General features: G+C 36.5%; 1 protein-coding gene across 9 annotated transcripts in view; it reads right to left on the bottom strand.

The window, feature by feature from the left end:
* Nucleotides 1–14,378, bottom strand: part of itsn2b (intersectin 2b) — a 202,361-nt gene that overhangs the window by 48,412 nt on the left and 139,571 nt on the right. For all 9 annotated transcript variants that reach the window (XM_072556764.1, XM_072556757.1, XM_072556772.1 and 6 more), the window contains 6 exons: nt 12,250–12,311; nt 10,133–10,299; nt 9,512–9,557; nt 8,311–8,432; nt 7,537–7,633; nt 5,999–6,190 (listed from right to left, as the gene is read on the bottom strand). In XM_072556764.1, the coding sequence (XP_072412865.1) occupies nt 5,999–6,190; nt 7,537–7,633; nt 8,311–8,432; nt 9,512–9,557; nt 10,133–10,299; nt 12,250–12,311 (686 nt within the window). The remainder of the gene's footprint in view (nt 1–5,998; nt 6,191–7,536; nt 7,634–8,310; nt 8,433–9,511; nt 9,558–10,132; nt 10,300–12,249; nt 12,312–14,378) is intronic.

Raw genomic sequence — 14,378 nt, 5'->3', positions numbered from 1 at the left:
ACTATATTGAGAACTTATGCATGTAATTCAAGAAAAGGCTGACAATTGAGATATATATCAAATTCAATTGAGTTTTTTTCTTGAAATATAGACAAAACAGAAAATTCACACTCTCTCGTACCCTCAATTTCATATATTTAATGAAAACTTGCATAGTACAATAGTAATAAATGCATATACACGCAAGTTCATTGATATATAGATCTGATGGAAGCAATTTCTTTATGTAAGCAAAACTCTTAAAATTTTGATTTGTCTTTGATTAAGTTATCATGTATAGAACAGGGCATTTCCCATTATGTGCAAATCTCAATATAAGCAGCATTTATGACCTTTACACTCAGTATAACAAGATACCATCATGCTTGCATAGTTGAAAAGCTTTGTCTTAATGCTCATGTTAACACTTAATAGAAAGACTTCTATTACATCTGTAATACTCTCAGATTTTAATACTAGGACTTAATACTGAGCAGAATTACACAGTTATCAGTTTGTTGGGTTGGATCAGATTAACTTTGCTGGCAATGGTATCTTGCACTTAGCAAAGTTGAGTTAATGCTGCACTGCTCATAATTTGTGGGCAGCATGGTGGCACAGTGGTTAGCAGTGCTGCCTCACAGCACTCGAGACCCGGGTTCAATTCCCGACTCAGGAGTGTGGAGTTTGCACGTTCTCCCCGTGTCTGCATGGGTTTTCTCTGACAGTCCAAAGATGTGCAGGTCAGGTGAATTGGTTAGGTAAGGGGTAAATGTAGGGGTATGGGTGGGTTGCGCTTCAGCAGGGTGGTGTGGACTTGTTGGGCCGAAGGGCCTGTTTCCACACTGTAAGTAATCTAATCTAATTACATTTTCTATTAGTCACAGCTTCACATTAAGTAAATCAAGTTGGAAACAAAAAGGAAATATTTAAGATTGTTTCTGGAACCAACACTGTCAAGTGCACAGATTATGCATTTACAAAAATTAGATCTTTGCTTTGCTGACAGGAATTGGAAGTGATGTCCGGGTACAAGAACTAGGCTTAGCCGCATATGCAAGTCATACACTGCTATTCCTAAGTGCCACTGTTAAGAGGCACCTTCAAAAGAAAATTTTATTGGAAGGGGAATGCAAAAAAAAACAAAAAAAAAATCACATAACAGGACAGCTTTAATGGAAGTTTTGCACATTGCACACCACTTTGTCCAAAAATAGAAATATTTAAATTGTGCGTCATCTGCTAAATTAACAGGAGCTAAATCGTTGAAACTCAGAATATATAGGTAACTTGATTAATTATAAAATATACACAAAATATTGAAAAAAGTGCCATATTACATTTCCTTTTCTTCTTTAACGTGGGAGCTTTCTAAGTCTAATGCCTCCACTGTGATAATAGACAGATTCAACCTATCAAAAGATGTATCCTCTGAGGTTTCCATGGTTTGTTTACAGCACCATATAACCTCTAATATACACATCACCATTTTTGGACCATGTATGAGACACGCTACCTTTACGAAGATGCAAAAATGTCTGCATGTTCCAGTTACAAAAGCCAATGAAAAATTAAAGCAAGCATGCCAAGATACATTAAGGCTACTGATCTTCTGAATGCAACAGATAATTAGGCTAGCTTTTTAATATAGCTCTCTTCAATTAGTCTTCAGCAAAGACCATTCTCAGAAAATAGAGTCTGAAGGAGTTTCCTTCAACTTGTTACATAGCAACAGATTCACATATTACCGAAGAACTTTTTAACTCTTTAACCCATGAAGAACTTTTTCTTTGACGAACTTTTATTGCAGACTCCAACTCCCAGCATCATTTTGTCCAAGGAGCCACTCTCAGGAACGAACAAACTAACATACTAAAGCACAAGGTGATGGAAACTATCAGCATTAATTCAAAGGCATCACCAAGGTACTTCCTTAATACAGAACAGGTATTTCTCTACAGAAATCGGGCAAAGAAAAGAATCGGTAGTTTAGTAGCTTTGCTGCAGTGCCTTCATTTGATCTGTGCATGTTGAAGTAGCACTGTCTCCTAATAGCATCTCTTTGAGTTTCCTCTATGGACAACAAAAAGAGGAAACAGACAGCCCTGAATCTCAACTGAGTATTACTTAGCTGAGGCAGGACCACAAATAGATCCTGCAGGCATATTTGGAGCAGAAAATGATTGCAGTCAAAACAATAAAGGGCCAACAGTGGTCCTTGTGATATGTTATGAGTAACATTGCCTCGAAGGCACTAATTAGTATTTCCTAACCTCGAGATCAATTCAAAATATGGAGATATTTCCATTCAAGAGGTATTGCATTGGAGATGTCAACATAGCAATTCAATCAACAGGATGACAATATTGTCCGAAAAGGTGTGGTTTCCAGTGAATGAACTGACTTGTGTGTCCAAATATGGCTAAATGCGTTGAAGAGTTAAAAAGGATTCATCAGGACAGGGCAAGTACAAACACTTACATTTCAAATGGTTACTATTAATGCTAATAGTGGGTCTTTTTGTGACAACACCACATATAAACAAAGAAAGCCCATCTTACAAGGAACAATATTCCAATGATTGTACAAGGTATTAATTGTCTGAATGATGGAATAAGAAAGCAGAGAAACACTCAAGGCAATGGGTTAGAAAGCCACAGAAAGACCCACTATCCTTCTTTTCAACCAGCTTGTGAAATACAAATCAATAGGGCTTTCATTTTCGGGGCAAATCTAAAAAGATCTTATTTGAAAAGGACATGTTTTGACATCCTTACAAGCATATGTGATCAGGAGCAACATATTTTAAGACCACCACTGCATTTTCCCAGCTGTCCAACAGCTTTTTAAAAATTATATGATCAGAAGGTCTTAGAAGCTATTGATCCTAATTACACACAAATTGTACTAATGTGGGATGCCCATTTGATTATCTGTTAGCAGAGTAGCTAACATGTTGAGACCACAAGGTTATCAAATAACTGAAAGCCCTATAAATTATGATGATAGATATTTAATTAGTTTTCTGCGATATTTAATAATAAGTAGGATTAATCATGCAGCATTCATTTGATCAAGGCTGTAAGCGTATGCCCAGCGTCCACCCTGCAGTGAAACTGGGGATAGTGGGTCTCTTTGAGGGCTTTCATACTCTGACTTTGAGAAGAAGGCAACAATACGGTCCTAAAAAAAAATGAGGAAACAAAAATAAGAGAACAGAACACATTTATAGATGAAAAGGTAGAGGTACAGAAGAAAGACACAGCAACTATGGACAATAAATGAAATTTCAAAGATGTATCACTGTATGATTGTATCAGAAAGAAGAGGAGTCAAGAGTAAAAATTCAACAATTAAAGAAAGATGACCATGGGAAAAATGATGATAAAATTTTATAAATTTAGACAATTCTATAAGCTTAAATTCCTACACCTGAAGAAATACAGAGGCATAAAACTATATAACCCAGTAATAAAATGGTTCAATTTCAAAGCATTTTTCACAATGTGCTTTAAGGCACTTTTATTGACTACATCCAAAGTTGAAAAGTAGTACTGAATGGGCCATCTGAAGATTGATAAAGCTTTTTATTCTTTTGAGTTACAAATTCTTATTAACAAAAGGAGATATCAGATGACTCTGCTGCAAAGTACATTTGCCAAAACAATAGTGCTTGAAAGCCGAAAGTTAGGTTTTCTTTTTTCCAATTCTCACTCTATCTCCTACAAGTATTGAACTATACTGGGATATTGATCATTACTCCTGGGCTCCTGAAAGCCGTGATTCTTGTTTGAGGTATGGTATCAGATTGTTGATTGCTTCATTTCAGCTTTCTTCAATATGAACCTGGACTAAGAATCAGTAAGTTACTCAAACTTGGACATGGGTTGACAGGGTTGACAAGGAGCAACTAACAACTGTGGTAAGTCTTGTCCTTATTCTAAGTCTGTTCAGATGAATTTCCAAGAGGAGCCGCTCAATATCAACCAAGGAATTGGACCTCAGAATTGTATTTTCTATTCCACAGTCCAAGAGCATTTTGGTTTAACTGTAGTGCCCCTATTGCCACCTAACCAATGAGGGAGCATTAAAGATTGGAGTCTCTCGGTCTGCAGGCAGTATTACATTTACTAACCAAGCTACTGAGGAAGAAATGCATTGATAAAAATTCAAATCATGGATGGATGAAAACTAATATGTTTGTTTACCTGCAGCAGAGAAGAAAGATTTGCACAAAAGATCAAATAATTTTTCACAGGATAATGGAACTCATTCCCTCAAAAAGCTGGGAGATTAGATCACTATTAAATTTCAAAATTGACCTTGATTTTTATTTTTGGGTAGGCAAGGTTCTCAAGGGCTCTGGAACCACAGCAAGTCAATAAAATTAAATATAGACCAACCAATTAATTGGTGGAATACACTTAAGTGCCTATTACTGATCTTTGTCTTCTTATTTGAGATTTTAGGCCATTTTGGTAAACATTATTGTTAAATAATGCACTTCAATTTTTGAAATGTCTACCTTAAAAACTATTTCCTTCCTACTTTTTAATTGGGCAAAGATTAGTGAGAGCTAACAGATGGCTAACTTAATAGCAGGTGATGGGACAGGAACAGACCTCCTTCTCACACATAGGCATAGAATGCAACAGGCAGAATAAAAACAAGTTCTCTCTACAAGTTATGGGGCAAAATAAAATGTCAATCCTACTTCTTCCCACGTATGAACCAATGAAACCTAAAATTCAATACTGACTAAGATATCTGTCAGTAGCAGAAGTAATTACATTTCAATCGCGTTAGACACATTCTTAAGTCTAGATGAATTGTCAGGACATCTCAAATGGAAGAGACCAGGTATAATCCGAAAACCTAATTTTAAAGCCATGTGCTTTTGAAACATAAATAAAGGGAGCTTTTCTGGCACAATGCCCACCCTTCAAATTTTCTTCTGAAGATACAGACTCTTACTGTTATAAGGCTTCATGAGTACTAAGTAGGACCACAGCTGAATCAATCCCATTTTTATCCAGTCTCCTAAAGTAATCAGATAGTGATCAGGTATAAGAACTTAGTTGTTCTTTTTTTGTTTCTTTTCCCTAGCTCATAGCATTCATGTTACTGATGATGTCTCTACCATCACCCAGCTAGGTTACCTCACCAAAGGTTGTGGATTTAAAGCACGTAATTCTGATCTGTCAGCTTTCATAGCACAGCAGGTAATGATTCTGGACCATCAGGAAATTGCTTTCTGAATTTATCAATACAGATCACAATGACTGAAACTTCCCAGAATATTTTATTAACAACTAAGAATCCATTTCAATTCAGTTTCATTCATACCAAACCAATTCTGACTGATCATCTGTTGGCGAGAGGTCTATGAGTAGAATTAGTTCATTAGCTCTTTGTAACTAATCATCTTTTCATTCACTCCCTACATCTTTTTGTAGTATCTGGTAAATGACTGGATTGCTCCTTAGAGAACTAACTTGGCCCTGGGGAGTCAAATGGTCTCTTTCTATATTTTGTAACTTATGACAATTGAATCACTCTGGATCTTGATCCAAGAATGTCAACTCATGTGTTGAATTTTTCAGCACATTAAGTTGACTGTGAGCATCAAAGTTTGGCAATGACTATAAATTGCACATGTTTATTTTACTTTTTTGTGCACCAGCGATTAGCAATCTGATTTCCCACTTACACTTGCCAAGGGCCTGCTGTGTATTTATAAAGTTTTGTTTTATTTAAAAGTTTCAGCAAAGTGTGATTACCATCTTTGCTTCAAAGACAAAATGAAAAATAAATCATTTTTAAAATTTTGAAAATTTATTAGGTTAAATTTGGATTAGATATTATTTCACTCCATGCCACCTGTGTCTTTTATCCCTTTTATCTGGTTCAACCTGATCACAACCAGAATTGAAGAGTGAAATATGTCAATGAAATTCTTCCAATGTTTGTCTCAATTCTGTTTTGTTGGATAATACTTGAATAGCTTTTCTTTACTTACACTGTTGACTTGGATCAGAATCTGTGGTTATCTTGACATAATTGGAAGGGAATAAGCCATTTATTCCATTCATCTCCCCTTGCCACCAGTCAGGATCATCCATATTCAGCACATTAATGAACTGCCCTTTAGAGAAACTCAGTTCATCGTCAGTCCTGGTAGTATAGTCGTATACAGCTATGACCTGACAGACTGGAGGAAAAGAGGAAAAGTTTGAACACAATTGGTTTAAGTTGGTCAGAAATAGAAATTTTGTGTCTGCATAAATGCTGTGTATCCACAGAGGGAAAGCAAACACAAAAAATTAAACTACAAAGGATAACCAAAGCTTAAAATTTAAAAACATAAATAAGATCAGTTTTCAAATAATTATAAAACACAATGCAAAAAAAACCTACAATTTGATGCATAAATTTTAACACTTATATAGTCAATAATTTTAGCAGTAGATAGTTAAAAGTGACTAACCCTAGTGCTAGGAAAAGAACCTGGAATTCCCTTGCTTACAGTATGTTAAACAAAAACACCAATGAGGGATGGAAAGTACAGTGATCTTGTTACTAGAACTACTGTAATCTAGTTATAGTCTCTTTCTAGGCCATAAGGACTCAATGTGGAGGGACTAGAGAAACTGGGATTGTTTACAGGTGGCATGGTGGCTCAGTGATTAGCACCAGTGCCTCACAGTGCTAGGGACTCAGGTTCAATTCCAGCCTTGGGCAACTCTCTGCGTGGACTATGCACATTCGCCCAGTGTCTGCGTGGGTTTCCTCCGGGTTCTCCAGTTTCCTTCCACAATCCAAAGATATGCAGGTTAGGTAAATTGGTCATACTAAATTGCTCATAGTGATTGGTGCATTAGTCAGAGGGAAATGGGTCTGGGTGGGTTACTCTTCGGAGGGTCGGTGTGAACTTGTTGGACCAAATGGTCTGTTCCACACTGTGGGGACTCTATGACAATTCTCTTCTTAGTAAAGAACATTAAAAGGTGATTCAAAATCATGAAAGGTGCTTATAAACAAAGAACACCCATTTCCAGTACAACGTTTGATAACCAAAAGAACAAAAAAAGGAGACATGAAGGGGATAAAAAGTCAACTGTAAATTGCGATCTGAGACACACTATGGCAAACTTTGAAAGGCTATTGGACAAATACTCAAGGAGTAAATTCAAAGAGATCTGAGAAAAACAGGTCAGTTGAATGAACTGAAGCACTCTTTTGTTGATCAGCAAAGGTATGTTGGAAAAACAGACCCCTTCTGTAATATATCGTCCCATGATTATAACTGTGACTCCAAAGCAAAGTAATATAGTAAAGCACCATAGAACATTGAAATTGTAATAAGTGCTATAGAAATCCAAATTCTTCCTTCCTCTGAATTAGAGACTCTATTTCATAAATGAATTAATACTTCAAAGATCTAAAGTTGACACCTACACTCACTGATATAAGTAATTACTTCTCACATGTAGGACTTTATACTCTTAAGAAAACGAAAATGACAGACTAAGCCTTTGCAAAAATAATCCTGCTGACCTGGAGTTGGAGCAGGAGTGGATTTGCCACTACTTTGCCCAAGCAATTTGACATGACTGGCAGGAAACCATCCTTTTTGACGCTTTTTACCTCTGGCCTACACATGAAATAAAGCAAAGAAAAATGAAACCAAGTAACAGAATGAAAAGCATTTCTCAACATGTTGCGTCACAAGCGATATAATGTTATTCAATTTCATCCTTACGTTGTTGCAGATCCTTTCCTTTCAATAGATTAAACTGCTTTAAAGGAGCATTAAACTATCAAGTCAAAATACAAGTATGAAGCTTCCTTGATACTGAAGCTTACAATCTTCCAGTATATGGACACATTCTAGACTCAATTACTAACTGATACTCTTGTTCACAACATTGCAAAAGTGGTGCTTAAATTGAACATGCACAGCAAAAATGATTTTTTAAAAAATCTGTCCAATTTAAAAATAGGTCACTTCAAAAGGATTGTAGCGATATTATCAACCATTATGAGGCAGCTGTACTCTTCCTTGAATTCACTTGAAAAGTGCCTAATTCCAACCTGATTCTTTTCCTGGAGGAATTCCTATGAGTTACCCTATGACTTTTTTTCTCCAAAATCAAGAATAGTTCACTTATAGTTTGTCAAGACAAATTAGAAGAAAACAATCATATTTAATTGTTCCATTTCTTTTTCTTTCTTGGTCACTGAACACAGTGACCTTCCAATAATGGCAATTGGCATTTTTGTCCTTACCTATGCCAACTGAAACAATATTAACATAATAAAAGCACTTACCTGCAATTCACCCTGCCACCATCCAGTAGGAATTTTCTTCAGAATAAGTATCAACTGGCCTGGGACGAGGCTGAGCTGCTCTGTACCTGTTGCAGTGTATGCGGAGGCAACCTGAGCAATCTCTGAGAGAACATTAAACTAGTTAAAATGCAAGCCTTCAAGAGAATAATATATTATAAAATCTTTTGACATCACACACCTCATTCCATCCTAGGTACAAAATTAACTGCAGTAAAATATAAATTACCAGCAAAAGTATAAAAAAACAACAAAATTATAGTATTGCTAACTGAAAGACTCCCACATTATATTCTGCCCTCATAGACATTTGGGGGAAGAGTAATTTATACAAAAATAAACTCCAGGACTTCCACCCCATTAAAAAAATCTGTTTTATTAAATTGTAACTTTTAAATTTCCAAAGTATATATGAAGACAAGTAACAAAGACTTAAAGTTTACAATTCATTTGGTAATATAGAACTTGGGTATTGCTGAGAAAAGACTCACTTTGTTGAAGCATTTCATCTTGCACTGATCCGATAATTTGCAAGAGAACCAATTTAAGGGGAAATTAACATTTATACTATATAAAGAGAGTGTTGATTGGTTGGTAAGTGGACTCTGATTAGTAGAATCATTGTAATGTACAATGCAACAATTAATGCTTATTGACAGTTAACTACCAGGTTTTGCTTGAATTTTAAACCAGCCATGTTGACTCTGATTGGTCAAGGCATTACCCTGAGAAATGAACCAGTTTGGCTGTCACCTATTTCAATGAGGTGAAACAAGTAAATGTTCTGTCTGTCAGCAAGGACAGAAATTGTGGATTAATATATGTAGTTTCTAAAACATGCAAGTAGACCACAAGAGCAAGCCGGACTGACAATCTAGATTGACTGTCACTGTGATTCTTCATACATTTAGAATTGTTCAGCAAATGTCTTTCAATTGCAGAGTCAGATCTAATATTGGACATTGCTCTTTTTCTTTTTGTAAATGTGGCTGATTGTATATGGGTCAGGACATCATTTCTGATCAAAAGCTGAAGGAGTACGTGAATTGCCCTGATGAATGCAAGACCAAAAGCTTCAATAAAACGTATCTTTTTTCAGCAATAAGAATGTTAGCAATACCATTTTCTTCATATTATTAAATACCAGCACAAAATTTCCAGAATGAATATAGGGCAGAAGTACCTGGCTTCTTGTTGATTGTTCCTGATCTTCCAGAACTACTTGATGCCTGCCAAATAAATAGAAATTGTAATTAAAACAATTTTCTTTCCTTGTTGTTTTCAAGGGTACTGAGGGCAGCCTTAATCAGGAGTTTTCTCCCCCATTCACTCCTGAAACCATGCTCTTAAAGGCATTTGGTTAAAGCCTTGATTAGTGGGTTTTGAGAATAATAAGTTTATTGTTGACACTGCAATTTTCGAGAAACCAGGGTGTTCCAAAATAAGTGCCACCATCTGCAGAGAGACTTAATAACTAAGCCAATACCAGGAGTGATACTGACGATGGAGGAAATTCTCTCACGTACCATAACTTATTAGCCATAAGTGCCTGAAACAAGATTTGGTAATTGTAGAAATCAAATCAAAGAAAGGCTTCTTTCCTTTATGAAAGATGATCTGCAAAGAGTGCATTAAAGAATTGAAATATCCAACATACGTCAACTTTTGTTCATCAGACTCATCCAATGTGTGTTTCTCAACCCTAAAAATCAACAAAGCTTATTTAACAGACATATTGCACTTTAGTGAAAAATAGTATGTAATGAACCATCAAGAATTTATTTTTACAAAGTGGTAAACTTACATCTGGATCCTTTGGTTTGACATAATTTGATGGAAAGACACCCGTTCTATCTTCAATAATTCCAGTCCACCATTCACCTTCTTTCTTGGTGACCAGAACAACCTCACCCTCCATGAAGGTTAGATCTCCAGCTTCAGCACTTTCATAAGGATATAGTGCAATATACTCTATCAAAAAAGTACAAGAGTATGAATAAAATGAATAGATGCCATATCTGTGAGATTGCTACGAAGCGAAAAAAGGATGCATACACATATTCTTTTAAAATAGCTAAAGTTACAGATTTATGTCATCCAAATCAGTAAAACGTTTTGCTCTGTTTGGCTATCCACAGACAGACAATTTTGCATTTCTTCTTCTCCTTTACACAAAGGATCAGTTTTTTCTCTTTAAGAAATAACCTGTTCCCAGGCATCCACATTCTAAAATTGCCAGGCTATAGGGATTGCCTCCAATTTCCTCTTCGACTCTGCCTCTGCTCTTTTTAAGACTATACACCAAAAATGGGTCATGATGTAGAACCAGTAAAATAAATTCTCTTTCAGATTCTAACCAGTGTTAGGAAGTCACTTCCTTTATAGTTTTTATCTGAATTTGTGGCTTCAAAGAGATCTATATTATGATATTGTTGGGAATTCAGTTGGGCCACAGCCTGCTAGGAGAAAGAAACTACCCAGCTTTGCCTTTGCTTTTCTGAAAAGCCTTGTTGTAAGGTTAGCATGAAAACTGAAATTCTGATCCAGTTGTTCTCCTGAAATGTGTCTGAAAAAGCACTTCTCAATATTTCCTGAATGAATGGTGTCTGCAAAATGGCACCAAAGATACCTGCCTGCGATTGGTGACATATGCCTGCATGTGCCAGGACATTGACAGAAGCCATCTTCGAGATCTCATACTTCATCCATTGTCTTTTGAGAACTAAACTTATTGACAAAACAGAAACAGAAATTGTTGTAGAAACTCAGCAGGTCTGGCAATATCTGTGGAGAGAAGGCAGAATTAATGTTTCAGGTCTAGTGACCCTTCCTCAGAACTGAACCTGAAACGTTGACTCTACCTTCTTTTCACAGATGTTCCCAGACCTGCTGAGCTTTTCCAGCAATTTGTTTTAAATTTCCAGCAATTGTAGTTGTTTTATTAACCATTCTTTTCCCCACAAAGTCAATCTCTGTCGAAAAAAATCATAATTTTTTAATCTATCTGGTGCATGTGCATATTAGGCTATTTTCAGGGGTATGCATTTATACTTTTATATTTCAGAATGTGTGTAGCAACGAGCTTTACATCTCTAGTGACTAAGTCTTGTTTTAATATTGTTTTAAATTTGTTCACAGGCTGGCGGTGATAGCGGCCAACATTTATTACCACCCCCCCACTGCCTGAGGGCAGTTTGGTGTTAACCACATTGCTCTAGATTTGGAGTCACAAGTAGGCCAGACCAGATAAAAGGATGCAATCTGAAGGACATTAGCAAGCCACTTCTGTTTTCGCAACAATTGACAGTGGTTACACTGTCACCATTAAGCCAGCCTTTCATTCCAGACTTTTTATTGAATTCAAATATCACCATCTATCATGAATTCATAACCACACAATATTAACATGAGGCTCTGGATTACAACTCCACCTACATTACACCTACATCACCACCTCCCCAATAAATTTATGGCTTTTGAAAACTGGTTGGTGGATCTTTTTGTTGTGAACCCTAATATAGAGAAGGTTATATGCTGTGACCAGTGGAGTTCTGGGACTACAGAGAGACAGTGAACAAATCTAACCTTTAGCATAACAACTGTCAATAAATATTGGCTGACATTCACATTTTCTGTGTTAACTAAAATAGACAATACCATAAATCTGGTTTAAAATTCAAAAGACCTGCATCTGATGACTGACCTAGAATTGACAAAAACCCAATTATTCTATGGAGAAGGCAAATAATCCTGGAAAAATTAAGCTTGTTTGCAAGTAACATTGGCAAAGCTAATGATATCCTCAAAGTACCTGTATACTACTGAAAAATGTAATTGCCAAAAAATACAGTTAATTCATACTTTGCACAGAAAGTTTTAAGTTGGGAGTTAAATGAAAAAAAGCTGTAAGAGGAATTTTACCTTCTACTGGTTGGGAAATAGGGCTGGAGCTCTTGCTGATCTTAGCATAAACAGGTTCTGGTCTGTTGACAAAAGTTAGAAACAGTTCAGCAATGCAAATAATTCAGTACAAAACCAGAAAGTGAGGCAAAAACTCGGCAAGTCAGGCAGCATCGTGGAGAGAGGAATAGAGTTAGCATGAACCTTTCATGAACTCTAGTTCTTAAAATGAAACATTCCCTCTGTTTTTCTCTCTCTGGATGCTGTCTGGCTTGCTTAGTGTTTCCAGTACTTTCTACCTTTGTTGCAGATTTCCATGATCCACTGTATTCTGCTTAAATAATTAAGTACTTGGTGTGAAAGAAAACATGACTTTTTTTTAAAACAACTAACACATGGACAAACTACTTTTCTTACAAAAGAATTTAGAAATGGCAATTCAGAAATAATGGCCAGAATTTTACAATTCTCCTGTTAATGAGCTGGCAGGTGTAAAATGGGAAGCATTATTTTTTTCAATTTATTCTTGAACAGGATGTGGGCATCATTGGTTGTGTCAGTAATTATTGTCTATCGGTAACTGTCCTTGAGAATGTGGTGCTGAGCCCCATTCTTCAACAACTGCAGTCCAAGTGGTGTAGGTATAACCACGGTGCTTTTCTGGTAGGGAGTTCTAGGATTTTGACAAGTAATAGTGAATGAATCACTATATAGTTTCAAGTAAGACTAGCATATAGCTTGGAGGGGAATTTGGAAATGGCATTGATGCAACGCATTTACTGCCCTTGCCCTTCTAGGTGGTAGCGATCATGGGTTTTGAAGGTGCTTTCAAAGCAAAACTGGTGACATGCGAGAGTGCACTTGTCAGTAGTAAACACTGCTGCCATGTGCATTGATTTTAGAGTGGGTGAATGCTGAAGTCTAGACTCAGTGCCAAATAACTGGCTGCTTTGTCCTGCAAGATATCTAGCTTTTGGAGTATTCTTCTCTAAACTAATAATTTTCTAAAATAAAATATATTTCAACACATTTCTAGCCTGTGCCTTGTACATGATAACAGACTTTGGGGAGTCAGGAGTGACTTACTCACTGCAGAACATTCAGGTCTATAGCTGGAGTGATTATGTGGCTGATCTACTTAAATTTCTGGTCAATGGCAACCTTCAGGATATTAAAAGTGGGGCATTCATGCTGATTATGAGATTAAAGGGGATTGTGTGGTGCAGTGGGTAGCATCCTTTATCTGAGCCAAAGATTCCAGTATTCAAATTTATCCCTTGGACATGAAGGCCAAGGAAGATGCATTCATAACACTGCCAAACAGGTTAAACATCAACCAGTAAAATCCTTCTAACACACACCACTGGCATCTTGGAAGAGTGGAAGAGTCTTCTGGTTGTCCATTTGATGGAAAGAACATTACAGCCTCAACAATCACTATCTATGTCTTCAAACAGCATGTACTCCACAACTGTTACTGAATCTCAAAGAATGACTGTGAACTTCTCTTCTGTGGGGGGTGGTTATTTTTTGAAGGAGGGATGGAAAAGGTAGGAAGCTAAGTTGTGAAGAGGACATAAGGCTGCAAAGAGTTAAATTATTAGCAGATGAAGTATAATTTCGGAAAATGTGAGGATTTGTGCATTGGTAAGACAAATAGAAAAACAGAATACTTAAAAAAAGAGAGAAACTGCACAATTCTGCAGTTTCGGTGTGGGTTTCTAAATGGTTAGCATGCAGGCTCTGCCGTAATTAGGTAGGCAATTAAAACATTCATCTTTATTTCAAGGGGGATGGAATATAAAAGTAGACAAGATTTCTACTTCAAGGCATTGGTGTCCTTACTTTCGGACATCATTTGGAAGCCTTTTGAAGAAGATTACTAGGCTGATTGCTGAGATTAATTAATTGTCTTATTTCGGAAGTTAGAAGAATTAGTGTTGATCTTATCAAAATACTGAAGATTCTGAAAGGGTTTAGCAAATGCTGGTTCCCTTCTTATGGGAATCTAAAGTGGTTGGGCATAGTTTTAAAACAAAGGTCCACTTAAAATAGAGATGGGAGGAATTTCTTTTGAAAGTGTTGTTCATCTTTGAAATGATCTTTCTGAGAAAGCAGTGGGGATTGGGTCAAATATAGTCAGGGCTCAT

The sequence above is a fragment of the Chiloscyllium punctatum genome, chromosome 3, assembly GCF_047496795.1.
Source record: "Chiloscyllium punctatum isolate Juve2018m chromosome 3, sChiPun1.3, whole genome shotgun sequence".
NCBI lineage: Eukaryota > Metazoa > Chordata > Chondrichthyes > Orectolobiformes > Hemiscylliidae > Chiloscyllium > Chiloscyllium punctatum.
This window is presented reverse-complemented; position numbering and strand designations above follow the sequence as displayed.